Here is a 15,438-nt window from a genome sequence, read left to right as displayed (position 1 = left end):
GTTAAGGTATTCCTAGTATTTGTTGTTTCCTTTTAGGACAGAAGGATAAAGTCAGTATAGTTTGGCTTAGCTGTTTATTTTCTACAGTGGGAATAGCACAATAACTACTCACTCTGTAGTTAAGTGACCTCAAATAGAATCATATTTGTTATGTAGTGTTTTGGGAGGATGGTTTGGATTAGAGGATTGGAGTGAGTGGGGTACTGTGGATCATTATAAAACATTTGCTCATTCATGAAACAAACATTCCTAATATGTACCAAGCACTGTACTAGGCACAGAGGGTTTATATCTAAATAAAATATGATTTCTTGAATTATTCAGTCTCTATTATGGTGTAAAGAAGCTTTCTGCTACCTTTTCACTGAAAAATATTTCTGCTTCAAAATACTACTAATCTTATATGATATTTTTTGTTTTGCTTATATCATAATAGTAATATTTGTAGAAAACTATATAAAGCAATTTTCATATTTTATCATATTCAAAAATTTAGACTTATGTTTAAGTTGTTGTTATTGATGGTTAACTAAAAGTTTACTTAAAGTGCCAAGGTGAGAATTCTTTTTTGGAAACTTTTTGCAATTACTAAAAGTAAATGAGCTAAAATGCTATATGCCTAAAAAGTTTGTAAAATTGCTGGTAAATGCTCTTTTTCTTAAAATTAGTGCAGACTCTTTTAACGAGGTAGATTTTGTCTCACCAGATAGTCTCCTTGATGTTTTTCTTTTCTGATCTTTTTATAGAAACAGTTATGATTTGCTGGATGCTCTGTCCTCTTGGCCACAAATGGTAGTTCAGTAGCAAGACAAGCATCAGAGAAAGAATGTAAAAATAATACTTTTCAACACTGCCTCATTTATCAGTGCTCAAGGAAAAATAAAACCTAGGACAACAAAACCATACAAGATAAACAGAATCTTTTCCTTGGATCCTACTTTTTCTTTAAGCTAATGCCATATCTCCCTATTTTTATTTTATCTTAGAATTTGATGAAAATAATAATCAAGTTTATTCAGTGTTTCTACTTCTCAGCTCCCATTCTTTCTTCTATCATTTATATTCTGGCTCCTATTTTCACTACTGCACTGAAGCTGTTCTTGGTATTAAAATTCTTTTCACTAGAAATACTCTTCCTTTCCCTCCATTTCAGCCCCATTCAACCTTCATAGCCCATCTCAAATGTCATTTTTGTCCATGAATTCAATTGAATGAACATTCAAATACCTCTCATGTTCAGCAGAGTCATATCATATGTACATTTAACTTATTTGAATTCAACTAAAGTTGAAAACACCAAACGAGGGAGACAAATAGCAAAGAATTCCTCTCTTCCCCCAGTAAAAAAATGTTTTTGAAACAACAAAGTTGCTAAAAGCAAGACAAGTACTTTATCTGGTTTTCCACAGAACAAACAGTAATCTCTTCTAATGCTGGAGGAAAAACTAGCTGAGTTGGATTTATACAAAGAGATTATAATATGTGCAGAACAATGTACGGTATACTTTATGGGCTATTTAAAGGATTTTTGAGGGGTTATTTTGACCAGTTTTTGCCTTACTCTGACTTTAGAACCGAGTGTAACTCCTGTGCAAGGTGTGACTTCATTGTTGTAGCTGTGTTGAACTTAAATCAGTCACATCACTTAGGATCCTTCTAGATAACATTTGGATGTCTCTTGGATGTGTTAGGTATAGAATTATTTAAGGCAGTGATGACTAGCTTAGTTCCTTTTCTGTCTTTATTTTTGTATCATGGAGGAAAGAAGTTTGTGTACATAATTATAGTCAAAACACATTACATCAGAGGGAGAAAATGTTATTCCTTTTATATTTCATGTTCACCTATAGTTTGGAACCCTGGGCTTTCTGAAAACTAATTACACGTGTCCACAAATATATTGTTGCATTTAGTTTCTACATAAGCCATAGTAGTTCTACATCAATACAAAGGAATTCATAGAAATGCTTTTTAAAAAAAAACGTGCAGGGAATTCCCTGGTAGTCCAATGGTTAGGACTCGGCGCTTTCACTGCCGGGGCCCGGGCTCAATCCCTGGTTGGAGAACTAAGATCCTGCAAGCCACACAGCATGGCCAAAAAAATTAATTAATTAATTAACTTTAAAAATGGGCAGGATTTGGTTGTTATTATATTCAACATACTTTAATGATATCAATCTTTTTCTAAAGATATTATTTCCTAATTTTTCCCCTACATTTAACATTTCTGTATATGTTACATTTTATTTTTGAAATTCTTTCTCAAGGAATAGTTTAGATTGGTGTGACAATATGAGTTCTAAAATAGAGTTGATGCATTATTAAAGAACATTTTTCTGTGTGGTAATTTGAACACTAAAGGTGTGTGTGGTGGGGAGGAGATTACAAATGAATTTAGTTAACAAAGGCTTAAAGTAATTCCCCTGTAGTGAGCAGATTTTGATGATGTTTTCAGGGCCAATTTGATATAGAAACAGTTTCAGAGACTTGGCTTGGCCAAGTGAGGATATAACTTTTTTAGGACTATTTGATTTCTAATGAACAAGAAGTTTAAGCCCGGCTAGATAAAGAAATTCTTCTTTGATGTTTCAAAGCATCTTACATATTCAAATGGAACTGATGGTCAGTAAAGAGCCAGAAAAATATGGTGCTGTTCCTAGTGTATTCAAGATGAATCCTCTTTCATATTCTGGAAAAGTATGTTTTTTTTTTTTTTTTTTTTTTTTTTTTGAGAAGGAAAAATTAGGGGAAAAATAGGTAATCTAACTATTAGGCATAGTATTTCAAAAAACAGGAGTGCTCATAAAGGCTGATTTGTGGGAATAAGTCAATGTTAGAATGCTTAAAAAAACCAACCCATAATCATTTTTTTTTTAAAGTTATATACTGCTCATTCCAAAACATGCATTCAGAAAGGGAATGGAGTCTGATGATTCTAGTAGAGACTTGGGTATCTGGGAATTAGTGATTGTTTTTTCCACTGGCCATTTCTTTAGTATATATAGAATCAAGCTATTTTACATTAAATTTGGGTAAAATTATTTTTATTTTCATCATATATTATCAGGTAGTGGTTTATTTCTACTATGGTCATGAAATTGTAGCAGATTGGACCTGTACGAACATCTAGTCCAACCCTCCAGTTTGCCCCTACCCCCTCACTGTTGTTGATGAATATGAATCTTAGAGAAATAAAATCACCTCAGTTCATTTTAGTTTAGAGGCAGTGTTAGCATAAGTATATAGTTACTTCTTACCATGCAGGGTCTTGTCCCTCATTTGTCTTACGCTGTTTACTGTAAATTTTGAAAGAGATTAGAGAAAGCCATTTCTATGGGGGAAAATGAATTGTACTTACCATGAAATTATGTGCTACCAGGAAGTTGTTACCGTGCAGCTGTTGCAGTGATGACAGGCTCATGTCACCCTAGAATGACCAGAGCAGCATAGTATAAAAATTGCTCTGCTTGCTCCTAAAATAAATTGAAAACAACCGAATTACCAAAAGAAATTACCCAGAATCAGTAGCTCGACGGCAGTGCCATGTGTATTTTTTAAGTATTCTCTATTCCATAAAAAACTGTGTGAGTACGCACACAAATACAATTTAAAAAATATGTCCACATCCACATACAGATGCATACATGTGCACAAATAGAAAGCACATGTACATATGTGCACACACATATTTAAATTATTAGGACATTTACCGACATAGAAACAGTATTTCAAAAATCATTAATTGATTTTCTGAAAGGTCTCCTGTAGATGTTTTCCCTGGAAATAATCAGAATTGTACTGGTTTAGTGCTCTGAGACCAGTGAAATATTCTGGTTTCTAATTCCCTTTAGCAATGTGATACTTTCTATAGGATTTGATAATTTTAACATGTGAGAGGATCCAGTTTTTTAAGAACAGTCACCACTATCATTGTTTTGTTGTTTGTTTGTTTTATTTTGCATTTAGATGATTCAACAAAATAAAAGTAAAAGGAACAATCTCATTGAAAAGTGATCTACTAGAATATAAGCTTGTTGGTGGCAGGGGCTTGTATCTGTTTTGTTCACTGCTGTACTTTTTAGTTTTTGGCTATAGTTAGTGTTCAATATTTGTCTTTTGAATGGTTGTTGATTACAGCAGAATAACCACAATGTTTTGTTGTCTGAAATTTTGTTGAAGTTCTTAAGTGACTAGAAAGCACATTTCCAGGCTAGGGAAAAAAAACATCTACAGACTTTCTCTAATGAATAAGAAACAGTATTAAAGTGTGGAGAATCTGGAGATGTATTCCTTACTTACTCTCATAGTACATGTGATTACAAAATTCCAATTGTTTACATGTAGTAAGAGCATTGTGAAATTTATAGAATTTGGAAACCTGACTCTCCATCTTACTGTTTTTCTAATGTTTTTACTACTACACCAGATGACTGTTCACATGCCCCTTTGTATTGTTCATTCATTCTACAAAATACCGAGCAGCTCTTTGGTGTCAGGTACTGTGCTGTGAGGCATGGCAGTGAACAACAGGACCTTGCAGTCTAATGGGGGAGACAGATGTTAACAGATATTTATACACAGAGTTTACCAAACTTACAGAGTTTATTAGCAAATATAAAAATTAAGAGAGTTCTGAATCTTAAAATTTTGTTAAAGGATTTTCAGAATCATTTAACCCATCACTCTGAATTGCTAGTACTTTATGAATCACAACCTATTCTGTGGTACTTATCAAAATCATATACTGATTGATTTGGAAGGGTATTTTCATTATTGCTTATTTCAACAACCTGTATATTAATGATTACTAATTAACTTTTCTGTTGCTGTTAAAGTAAGAGTTGTTTTCAGAGTTAACTTTATCTCTTGTCAAATGGCTTCCAGAAACCTAGATCATATAATTTTTAATTTGGAATTAAATCCTGCATTTTAGAGTTAGCACAAAAGATAGTTTGTGCTTTTCCTTTACTTGAGGGACACGAATAACGATAATACTTGTGGTGTACTATAGATTATCTAACAGATATATCTCAGTAAATTGTAAACTTTTTATAGTAGACTTGAAGCTTGCTGAGTAAGACAAGTTAAAGATATATTTCAAATTATTGCTTAAAATTACAGCCATGGGCTTCCCTGGTGGTGCAGTGGTTAAGAATCTGCCTGCCAATGCAGGGGACACGGGTTCAAGCCCTGATCCAGGAAGATCCCACATGCCACGGAGCAACTAAGCCCGTGCGCCACAACTACTGAGCCTGTGCTCTAGAGCCGACAAGCCACAACTACTGAACCCATGTGCCACAGCTACTGAAGCCTGTGCGCCTAGAGCCCGTGCTCCACAACAAGAGAAGCCACCACAATGAGAAGCCTGTGCACCTCAACAAAGAGTAGCCCTGCTCGCTGCAACTAGAGAAAGCCCACGCACAGCAACGAAGACCCAACACAGCCAAAAATAAATAAGTTAAAAAAAATTACAGCCATGTATAATTACCTTTGTTAGCATTTTTCTTCAAATGTTTTTCTATATGGAAATGAGCTGAATTTTGGAAACTCTTTCCACAAATGCTTATATTTTTGACAAGCAAATTATTGAAATATAACTTAGGGCTCTAAGGTATACCTTAGAAGAGAAACAGGGGCTCCATTTTGTTACATTCTAGGGGAGTAAAACATTAATTATACTATTGAATGTAGAGTTTGCCTGTAATTTTCCCCCTGAGTGTAGATATTATCTAAGGTTGCATGATTTGCTGTGGCTCTTCTTGCTACATTTTTACCCTCAACGCCTCATTTATTTATTATTTATATGGCAACTACAACAGAAATTGAAAGGGCGTCAGTTTTGTGTTACGGTTTTGAAAGTCAGCAAAATGTAGTTGAATTACTTAATGTGGGTGTTATTCAGGACTCATTACTAGGATCTCACTCTTTATACATTTGTCTCCCCCAAATTTTATTTTTTCTTGTGACTTTGCCCATCATTTTGTTGATGATAATAGCAAAGTTTCTCTTGGGTTTATTTTTAGCTGCTTTTACTGAATATTTCTACTTGGATATTTCATATATAGTCAGCAATGTTGATTGATTTGAACCACCATCTTAAACTCTTTATTTTGTAAACAGCTTTATTGAGGTATAGTTTACTTACTATAAAAAATTACTCATTTTAAATGTATGATTTGGTGATTTTTGTACTTCTGTGTAGTCACTTTGCATTCACACTTCTAGCCCCTAGTGATTATTAATGTACTTTCTGTGTGTAGTTTTACCTTTTCTGGACATTACTTATAAATGGAATCAAACAATATGTAGTCTTTTGCCTAAATTCATTTTTTTAGCATAAAATTTTTGAAGTTAATATGTTGTAGCATGTATCAATATTTTATTCCTTTTTGTTGCTAAATAGTATTCAGCATATAAATATTAACTGAATGAATTCATATTCATATTGTATGAATGTACTTCATTTTGCTTATCCATTCACCAGTTGATGGACATTTAGATTGTTTCCACTATTTGGCTACCATGAGTAATGCTGCTGTTCTTATAAAAGTTTTCGGTCGTGTGTTTTCATTTCTTTTGGGTAGATACCTTTGAGTGGAATTACTAAGTCATATAGTAAATTTATTTGTAAATTTAAGAAAAACTGCCAAACTAATTTCAAAGTGGTCGCATCCTTGTACACTCTCACCAGCAGCGTTTAAGGGTTGTAATTTCTCTCTACATCCTCAGTGACACTTTGGTTATGGCCGTTGTAGTGGGTGTGAAGTAGTACTTCACTGTACTTTTAATTTGCATTTTTCTAAAGGTTAATGGTGTTGAGCATCATTTCATGTGCTTATTAGTCCTATGTGTATCTTCTTTGGTGAAATGTCTATTAAAATCTTTGCCCATTTTTAAATTGGGGTTTTTGTTTTTTTTAAAGAATTATTCAGCTATAAGAGTCCTTCGTATATATTCTGGATACAGATTCTCTATAAAGCATGTAATTTGCAAGTATTTTCTCCCAGTCTGTGTTCTATCTTTTTTTAAAAAAATCTTCTCTCCTCAATATTTCTCTTTCCCAATTACCCTGTTTCTGTTAGTCTTCAGCTGTCTGGTTTTCACATTTTAGTATTCAACTCAGCTATTCCAGATTGCTACCAAGTCTTGCAGTTTTAATTATAATCTTTTTTTTTTCCTCTTCCTCTCAGTCACTACTCAAATCTTCAAACCTAATTACTAAAATAGCTACAAACCTGACCTACTTGATTCTAGGCTCTTCTTTCTTTAGCACTATTGTATTTTCTTGGCTATAAATGCTTAGGTATTTTCTTTTCAGACTAACAAAAATTCCATGATATATTTTTAAACTGTTTATAATGAAAAATTTCAAAAAGAGCAAAGTAGAAAAATCATACAATGAATATTCATATGCCTAATGTCTAGATTCAGTAATCTTTAATTTGCTTCATATATATGTATCTTTTTCTGAACCATTTTGAAGTAAATTTCAGTTACTGTGAAATTTTACCTTTAAATTCTTTAACCTGCATCTCCCTCTGACCTGCCCTGATGTAGGACATTCTTATATGTAACCATAATGCCATAATCACACAAAACAAAATTAATAAAAATTCTCTAATGTAATCTTATACCCAGTCCACATTCAGATTTCATCAGTTGTTCCTCAAATGTCTCATGACTGTTTTCTCCTTTCCTAAATTGTTACTGAGCTAATGACTCTTGATATGTTTATTAAGCCTCTTAATTCTTTTAAAATCTAGAACAGCTCATATCTCATGCTACATTTCTTGCTTTTCTTTCTCATGCTGCTGACTTATTGAAGAGACCAAGCCAGTTGTCATATAGTATGGTTTTTAATTTTTCCCCTATGGTGTTGTTCAGTATGGTCCCTAGTATATTTTTATTATCTTTTTTATGGTTATAAAAATTATACCCATTTTGGCCAATTAGAAAATACTGCATAAAGATAAAAATATAAATCATAATCTCATCACCTAGAGATTACTACAGTTAACATTTTGCTGCTTTTATTATAGCTTTTTTCTTATGCAGATTTAAAAAATAGTTTAGATCATCCTTATTATGTACTTACTAGTTTATTAATTTCTCTTTGAACATAATTTTGAATGGCATACATGCTGTTACAATCAAACTCATGTTTACTTAATTTTCCCAATATTGCTGAACATTTATGTTCCTTTTGGTTTTTCACAGTTATAAACTGTGATGGTCAGTCTTTTGAATAAAAATTTGATTAGTATATTTCTGTTTTTTCTTATAAATTCTTACAAGCAGAATTATTGGGTTAAGCTATATGAGTACTTTAAATGTTTACTAAATTGTTTTTCATAAAGAAAGCAATTCCATTATTTGCTCTCCTATCAGCAGTGTATGAGAACATCTTTCTCCACACTCTCTTGTCATATTGGGCATCATTCTTTCATTTTATCCTTTATTTGGTAATTTGATGGAGGTTTGTTTCTACATTGTTTTGAAGGGTCTGATTTTTTACCATATGAGTTCAAATTAGTCTTGGAATATTTTCTGGCTGTAATGTAAGCTGTGTCATATTGATTCAGTCTCTTTCGGCCCCCACTTTCCCATATATCCGTTCTCTGCCCCTGTTATTTCATATAATCTCAAGACACACATACTGCTCTAGTGATATTGTTGTCTTTATTGCCTTGCTTTTGTAGACTTTGTCTGCCCTCTGAGGTCTTGCACAAGTTGCACTGTTTCAGTTTTCCACCTTTCATTGATTTTTCCTCTCTTTTGATTTTTTTATAGCCCTCTTCAATCTATACTATATCATTTGGTGCCAAGTCAAATTTAGTTCAGGTGTTGAATATCACTATTGCATCATACAGTATGACTTCTTTAATCTGAATCCTTCTTTTCCTGATAATTTAGAATAATATCACACTTACTGTTTTGTGTAGAAATATCACTTTCATTTTCATTTTGCATCCAGAAACTTTTAAACACCGTTTTGCCTCCAGTCACTTAAAAAACCCCTAACATTTTCCTCATAGGACTTCTTGTTGATATAGCTGGTCTCTTGGTGATTTTTTTAAAAAAATCTTAATTATGTCAGTGATTTGTAAGTTCTTCCTCAGCTTTAGATTTGAAAAACTTGGCATCTATCTCACACCACTTTTGGGGGGAAGAGATTGGATATTAGAAGACTAGGTTGTGTATCATTTATGAACTTTATTTTCTCATTCTCATGATAAATAGAATTACCACCGAGTAATGTTTATTTCTCTGTAAATGCTATAATAAAAAAAATTGTCTTTTTGAACCTATGGCATTTTGACCATATCTAAATTATTAGAATTTGTATAGAAATCTAGGACTTACTTATTAATATCAGACTTTTAAATTGAGCAACTGTGATTATATTGTCTAAAAATAGGATATTGATAGGCAGTGTGGTATGGTAGAGCCCACACTGGACAGGAATTAGGAGATAAGACTCTAACTATGTGACCTTAGGAGAAATTTATACTTTAGGGGTCTTAGTTTCTTTATCCATAAAATAAGGAAGTTAGGGGAAAAGAACACAGGCTTTAGAATCTGACACCCTTGGCTTTTAATCCTCAATCCGCCATTACCTACAGTGTGACCTTGCTAAGTCACATATCTAAGCCCCTGTTCCTCATTTGTAAAGTAGGGATGATAGTATTTATCTCATAAAAATATTGTGAATAATAAAGAAATAATGTATTAAAAGCCTTTAGACCAGTGCCTGGCACTGAGTAAATAATGTTAGCTATTATTATTGTATGATCTTTTATGTACCCACAAACTTGCAGACAATACTTTGGATTTTATGACATCATAACTTTTTTTTTTTTTTGCTGTATATGGGCCTCTCACTGTTGTAGCCTCTCCTGTTGCGGAGCTCAGGCTCCGCACGCGCAGGCTCAATGGCCATGGCTCATGGGCCTGGCTGCTCAGAGGCATGTGGGATCTTCCTGGACCCAGGCAGGAACCCGTGTCCCCTGCATCGGCAGGCGGACTCTCAACCACTGCGCCACCAGGGGAGCCCGACATCATAACTTTTAACTTGGGCATCATTGTTGCTATTTAGGGAATGATTACTTTTAATGTGTTCATTCCCACGTTAATGACTTAAGAGAGCCTGTCTTTTTTTTGAATGTTATCTTCCTTGGAAAATATTCCAGCTCTTGGAATTATCCATTTTGTGTCATCTTTCCTGGGTCTTGCTTTCCAATTTGTAATGTGAAAATGGAGTAATCAAAGTAATCTGCATTACTGTGTTACGGGATAACTATAATATAATAGGTGTCCTTTTAAAATTCTTACAGTTTCCTTTATCTTCTTTTTTTTTTTAACCTAAAAATGTGACAGTAATACTGGACTTTTTGTATAATGTGACAGGAGAATATAGTACTTAGTAACTTATGAAGAAGACACTTTGAAACAGGGATGTCAAAATGCCACTCAGAATGTCCTGCTTAGGCAGGCCCTTTCTTAACCTGTGTAATACTCTGTATTCAGATTCATTGTTCAGAAACTGGATTACTGAGAGGTAGTACAAGATTTAGCTTGACAGTTTCAAGTTTATTTAGAAAGGCTCTGAAACATATGGAGGTTAAGGGTTAAAATAATGTTAATGGAGTTTTCCATATATCTCACTTTTATTTCATTTTTGATGTGTATTATTTCAGCCAGGTAAATGAGCAAATCAGAATATCTAAAACCATTTTAATTTTTTTAATTTTAATTTTTTTTAAAATCAGAATATCTAAAACCATTTTAATTTTTTTAATTTTAATTTTTTTTAAAGACACATTTTTAATTTTCACCAAAAATTTTTATTATTTCAAAAAATTTTTATTTATTTTATTTTTGGCTGCGTTGGGTCTTCATTGCTACACACAGGCTTTCGCTAGTTGCGGCAAGTGGGGGCTACTCTTTGTTGAGGTGCGTGGGCTTCTCATTGTGGAGGCTTCTCTTGTTGTGGAGCACAGGCTCTAGGCGGGTGGACTTCATCTAGTTGTGGCGTGTGGGCTCAGCAGTTGTGGCTCGCAGGCTCTAGAGCACAGGTTCAGTAGTTGTGGTGCACGGGCTTAGTTGTTCTGTGGCATGTGGGATCTTCCCAGACCAGGGCTCGAACCTGTGTCCCCTGCACTGGCAGGCAGATTCCTAACCACTGTGCCACCAGGGAAGTCCTGAAACCCATTTTAAAAAGTTGTGGTAAAATATATATTACATAAATGTTACCATTTTAACTATTTTGAAGTATGTTCACAGTGTACATCCATCACCACCATCCATCTCCAGGATTTTTTTTATCTTCTTCAATTAAAACTCTGTACTCATTTAAATAGTAATGCCTCATTCCCTGCCTCCCCACACCCTCTGGCAGTCATCATTCTGCTTTCTGTCTTTATGAATTTGACTACTCTAAGAACCTCATATAATTGGAATCATACAATATTTATCCTTTTGTGACTGGCTTATTTCATTCACTTAGCATAATGTCTCTAAGATTCATCCATGTTTTAGCATGTATCAGATTTCTTTCCTTTTTTAAGACTGAATAATTGTCCATTGTGTGAATACCCTATTCACTATCCATCAATGGACACAAGGTTACTTTTACCTTTTGGCTATTGTGAGTAATGCTGCTATGAGTAGGGGTGTACAAATATCTGTTCAAGTTCCTCCTTTCACTACTTTTGGGTGTATACCCAGAAGTGGAGTTGTTGGCTTATATGGTAATTTTATATTTAATCTTTTAATCTTTTGAGGAATTGCTGTCTGTTTTCCATAGTAGCTGCACCATTTTACATTCCAATCAGCAATGGACATGAGTTCCAATTTCTCCACATCCTTGCCAACACTTGTTATTTTATGTGTTTTTTTTGTTTTGGATAATAGCCATCCTAAATAGCTGTGGGTGTTAAGTGCTACAGTTGGGCCCTCTGTATTTGTGGGTTCCACATCCATGGCTTCAAGCAGCCATGAAATTCAGTCTGGGTTTGGTTGAATTCATGGATGCAGAACCCAGGCATGAGGAATCTGGGAATAGGGAGGTCTGACTGTGCTAGTATGCCATTTTATATAAAGGACTTCTGCATCCATGATTTTGGTATCCCTGGGGCAACTTGGAACCAGACCCCTCAGGGATACTGAGGGGCAATTTTATATCCTCATGGTTTTGATTTGCCTTTCCCTAATGACTAGTGATGTTAAACATCTTTTTTGGTGCTTGTTGGCCATTTGTACATCTCTGGAGAAATGTCTGTTCAAGTCCTTTGCCTGAGTTTGCTGAAGGAGTTTTGAGGTCACAGTGTCAGAGAAGCTATTAATATGATGGTAAACTAGCTAGGATAATGCTACATGGTATTAAACTTGTTGAAGAGAAGAACCATGAGTCATATGCAAACATACATAGCACAAATGTTTTATGTATCCAACTTAGTAATTTAAGTAATGGAAACTAAGGGAGGTAACAAGAGGAATAAATTATAAACCAGAAAACATTGGAATTAATAACTGTAAGAACTAGTTTTTATTAAAAAGTTAGGACATACAGAAGCTGGTGAGAACTATACCAAGAAAATAACAGAATTAGAGTTAGAATCAGAAAACATGGACTATATAAAAAAATACGGATTTTTAAAAATTAGAATTATGTGCTCAGATTACAATAAATATATAAATCTCAGTGTAATGGTGCTATGTGGCTGAGTGGTATTTTATTTTGTATATTTTCCATCAAGTATGATCTTTTTATTTTATTTATCCAGTAGTTCTTTTCAGAAAAATACATGGATATTCCATTCAACTTAATTTTTAGCATAATATTACTCATTTTGTGTGTGTGTGTGTGTGTGTGTGTGTAAGTAGACATCAGATACACATATTTGTTAAGTAAGTTTAATTCCATTGTAAAGACTTAAGAGAATAGATATTTATGTGGCAAAACTTTGCAGAGAATAATTTCATTAGTGTCCTTCCTTAACTAAAGCTTTCAACAAAACACAGGTTACCAAAACTGTCAAAGTTGTATAATAAAAATAGAAAAATGTGAGAATAGACTATGCTTATATGTTTCCTGAATTCTACCATTGACATTTAACAGCTATACTCTTTAAGGCTAAATTTTAATTTAATTATGGATTTAGTTTTCTTCCTTTAAATCATGTGTCACTGACTATGTGTTAATTATATAATACAGGTTTCAGTAATGTAATGAATAGTGGGTAATATTTTTAATGTGAGGAATTTAGCTCATCTTTAAAATGACTGCAAATAAGTATTAATATGAAAGTAATATTAAAAAGTATTATTTTCCTAACAGGGTCAACATATTACATTACCACCCATTCAAAAGCTTGAAGAAGCTCTATATGAATATCAACCACTGCAAATAGAGACTTGTGGGCCACAAGTTCCTGAGCTTGAGATGCTAGGAAGACTTGGGTAAGTGTTCAGAAGAACTTCTCATTGAGGAACTGATGTTTAGGACTTGGTTGTTGCCATTTTTAACTGATACTTTAGCATTCTTAGATTTTGAGTTTACAGAACTTTACTCTTTTGTAAGAAATGAATGGTGCTTAATACTAAGTTAATCTGTTATTTTTCCTACGGTCCTATTAGGTCTTTTGAGACTGAGACTGGATTGTATTAGTTCCCTTTTAAGGATGTCATTGGCAGCCAGCCATACTGAAGTAGCTGTTCATTTTCGGCTCACTGTGTATTTTGTTTTAGAAATAGGGGCTTAATTTAGTCAGCAGTAAGCCAGTGAAAATAGAGTTGAACTCCTTGCCATGAAAAATGTCTGTTCTGTATAGTGAAATTATATTTATGAGAAATGAGCTACAAAATATATTTTGTCAAAGGGTATGATATAGAGCTGGCCCAGTGGCTCAAAACCTGTAATATATGAATCCATTTTGGAAATGAACTTGGGATTATGGCTTTTGTGAGTGATGGAGATGATCACATTCTGTCTTAGGGGAACAAATGGGTATTTGTGTACTTATGGAAAGTATAGATATAAACTTTGTTGGATGGAGTAAATGATATCTTGATCTGGTGTCTTAATCTAAACTACTGAATGAAAACATAATCTAGATACAGTTGTTTCTTAACAAAATAAAATAGCACAAAGAGTATAATGTGGATCAGGAAACTTACACAAGTCAACTGCTAACAGCTATAAAAGAGGAAATCGACAGTAACACAATAATAGTGGGAGACTTTAACACCTCACTTACACCAATGGACACATCATCCAAAATAAAAATAAATAAGGAAACAGATGCTTTAAATGACACAATAGACCATATAGATTTAATTGATATTTATAGGACATTCTATCGAAAACCAGCAGATTACAGTTTCTTCTCAAATGCACACAGAACATTCTCCAGGAGAGATCACATCTTGGGTCACAAATCAAGCCTCAGTAAATTTGAGGAAATTGAAATCATATCAAGCATCTTTTCTGACCACAACGCTATGAGATTAGAAATGAATTACAGGGAAAAAAATGTAAGAATATCACAGCAAGATCTTTTTTGATCCATCTCTTAGAGTAATGGAAATAAAAACAGAAATAAACAAATGGGACCTAATGAAATTTAAAAGCTTTTGTACAGCAAAGGAAACCATAAACGAGACGAAAAGACAACCCTCAGAATGGGAGAAAATATTTGCAAACGAATCAACAGACAAAGGATTAATCTCCAAAATATATAAACAGCTCATGCAGCTCAATATTAAAAAAACAAACAACCCAATCCAAAAATGGGCAGAAGACGTAAATAGACATTTCTCCAAAGAAGACATACAGATCGCCAAGAAGCACATGAATAGCTGCTCAACATCACTAATTGTTAGAGAAATGCAAATCAAAACAAAATGAGGTATCACCTCACACCAGTTAGAATGGGCATCATCAGAAAATCTACAAACAACAAATGCTGGAGAGGGTGTGGAGAAAGGGAACCCTCTTGCACTGTTGGTGTGAATGTAAATTGTTCTCCACTATGGAGAGCAGTATGGAGGTTCCTTAAAAAACTAAAAATAGAATTACCTTATGATCCAGCAATCCCACTGCTGCGCATGTATCTAGAGAAAACCATAATTCAAGAAGACACATGCACCCCAATGTTCATTGCAGCACTATTTACATTAGCTAGGTTATGGAGGCAACATCGACAGACGAATGGATAAAGAAGTTGTGGTACATATATACTATGGACTATTACTCAGCCATAAAAAGGACCGAAATTGAGTCATTGTTGAGCCGTTGATGGATCTAGAGACTGTCATACGGAGTGAAGTAAGTCAGATAGAGAAAAACAAATATCGTATATTAACACATGTATGTGGAACCTAGAAAAATGGTACAGATGAACCGGTTTGCAGGGCAGAAGTTGAGACAGAGACGTA

At 33.9% G+C, this 15,438-nt stretch overlaps 1 protein-coding gene across 1 annotated transcript in view; it reads left to right on the top strand.

Annotated features, from left to right (window-relative positions):
• MNAT1 (MNAT1 component of CDK activating kinase) overlaps positions 1-15,438 on the top strand; it is a 210,978-nt gene that overhangs the window by 108,805 nt on the left and 86,735 nt on the right. The window contains exon 7 of the mRNA XM_024748460.1: positions 13,340-13,461. Coding sequence (XP_024604228.1) covers positions 13,340-13,461 — 122 coding nt within the window. The remainder of the gene's footprint in view (positions 1-13,339; positions 13,462-15,438) is intronic.

Source organism: Neophocaena asiaeorientalis, unplaced genomic scaffold, assembly GCF_003031525.2.
Source record: "Neophocaena asiaeorientalis asiaeorientalis breed wild unplaced genomic scaffold, Neophocaena_asiaeorientalis_V1.1 scaffold698, whole genome shotgun sequence".
NCBI lineage: Eukaryota > Metazoa > Chordata > Mammalia > Artiodactyla > Phocoenidae > Neophocaena > Neophocaena asiaeorientalis.
This window is presented reverse-complemented; position numbering and strand designations above follow the sequence as displayed.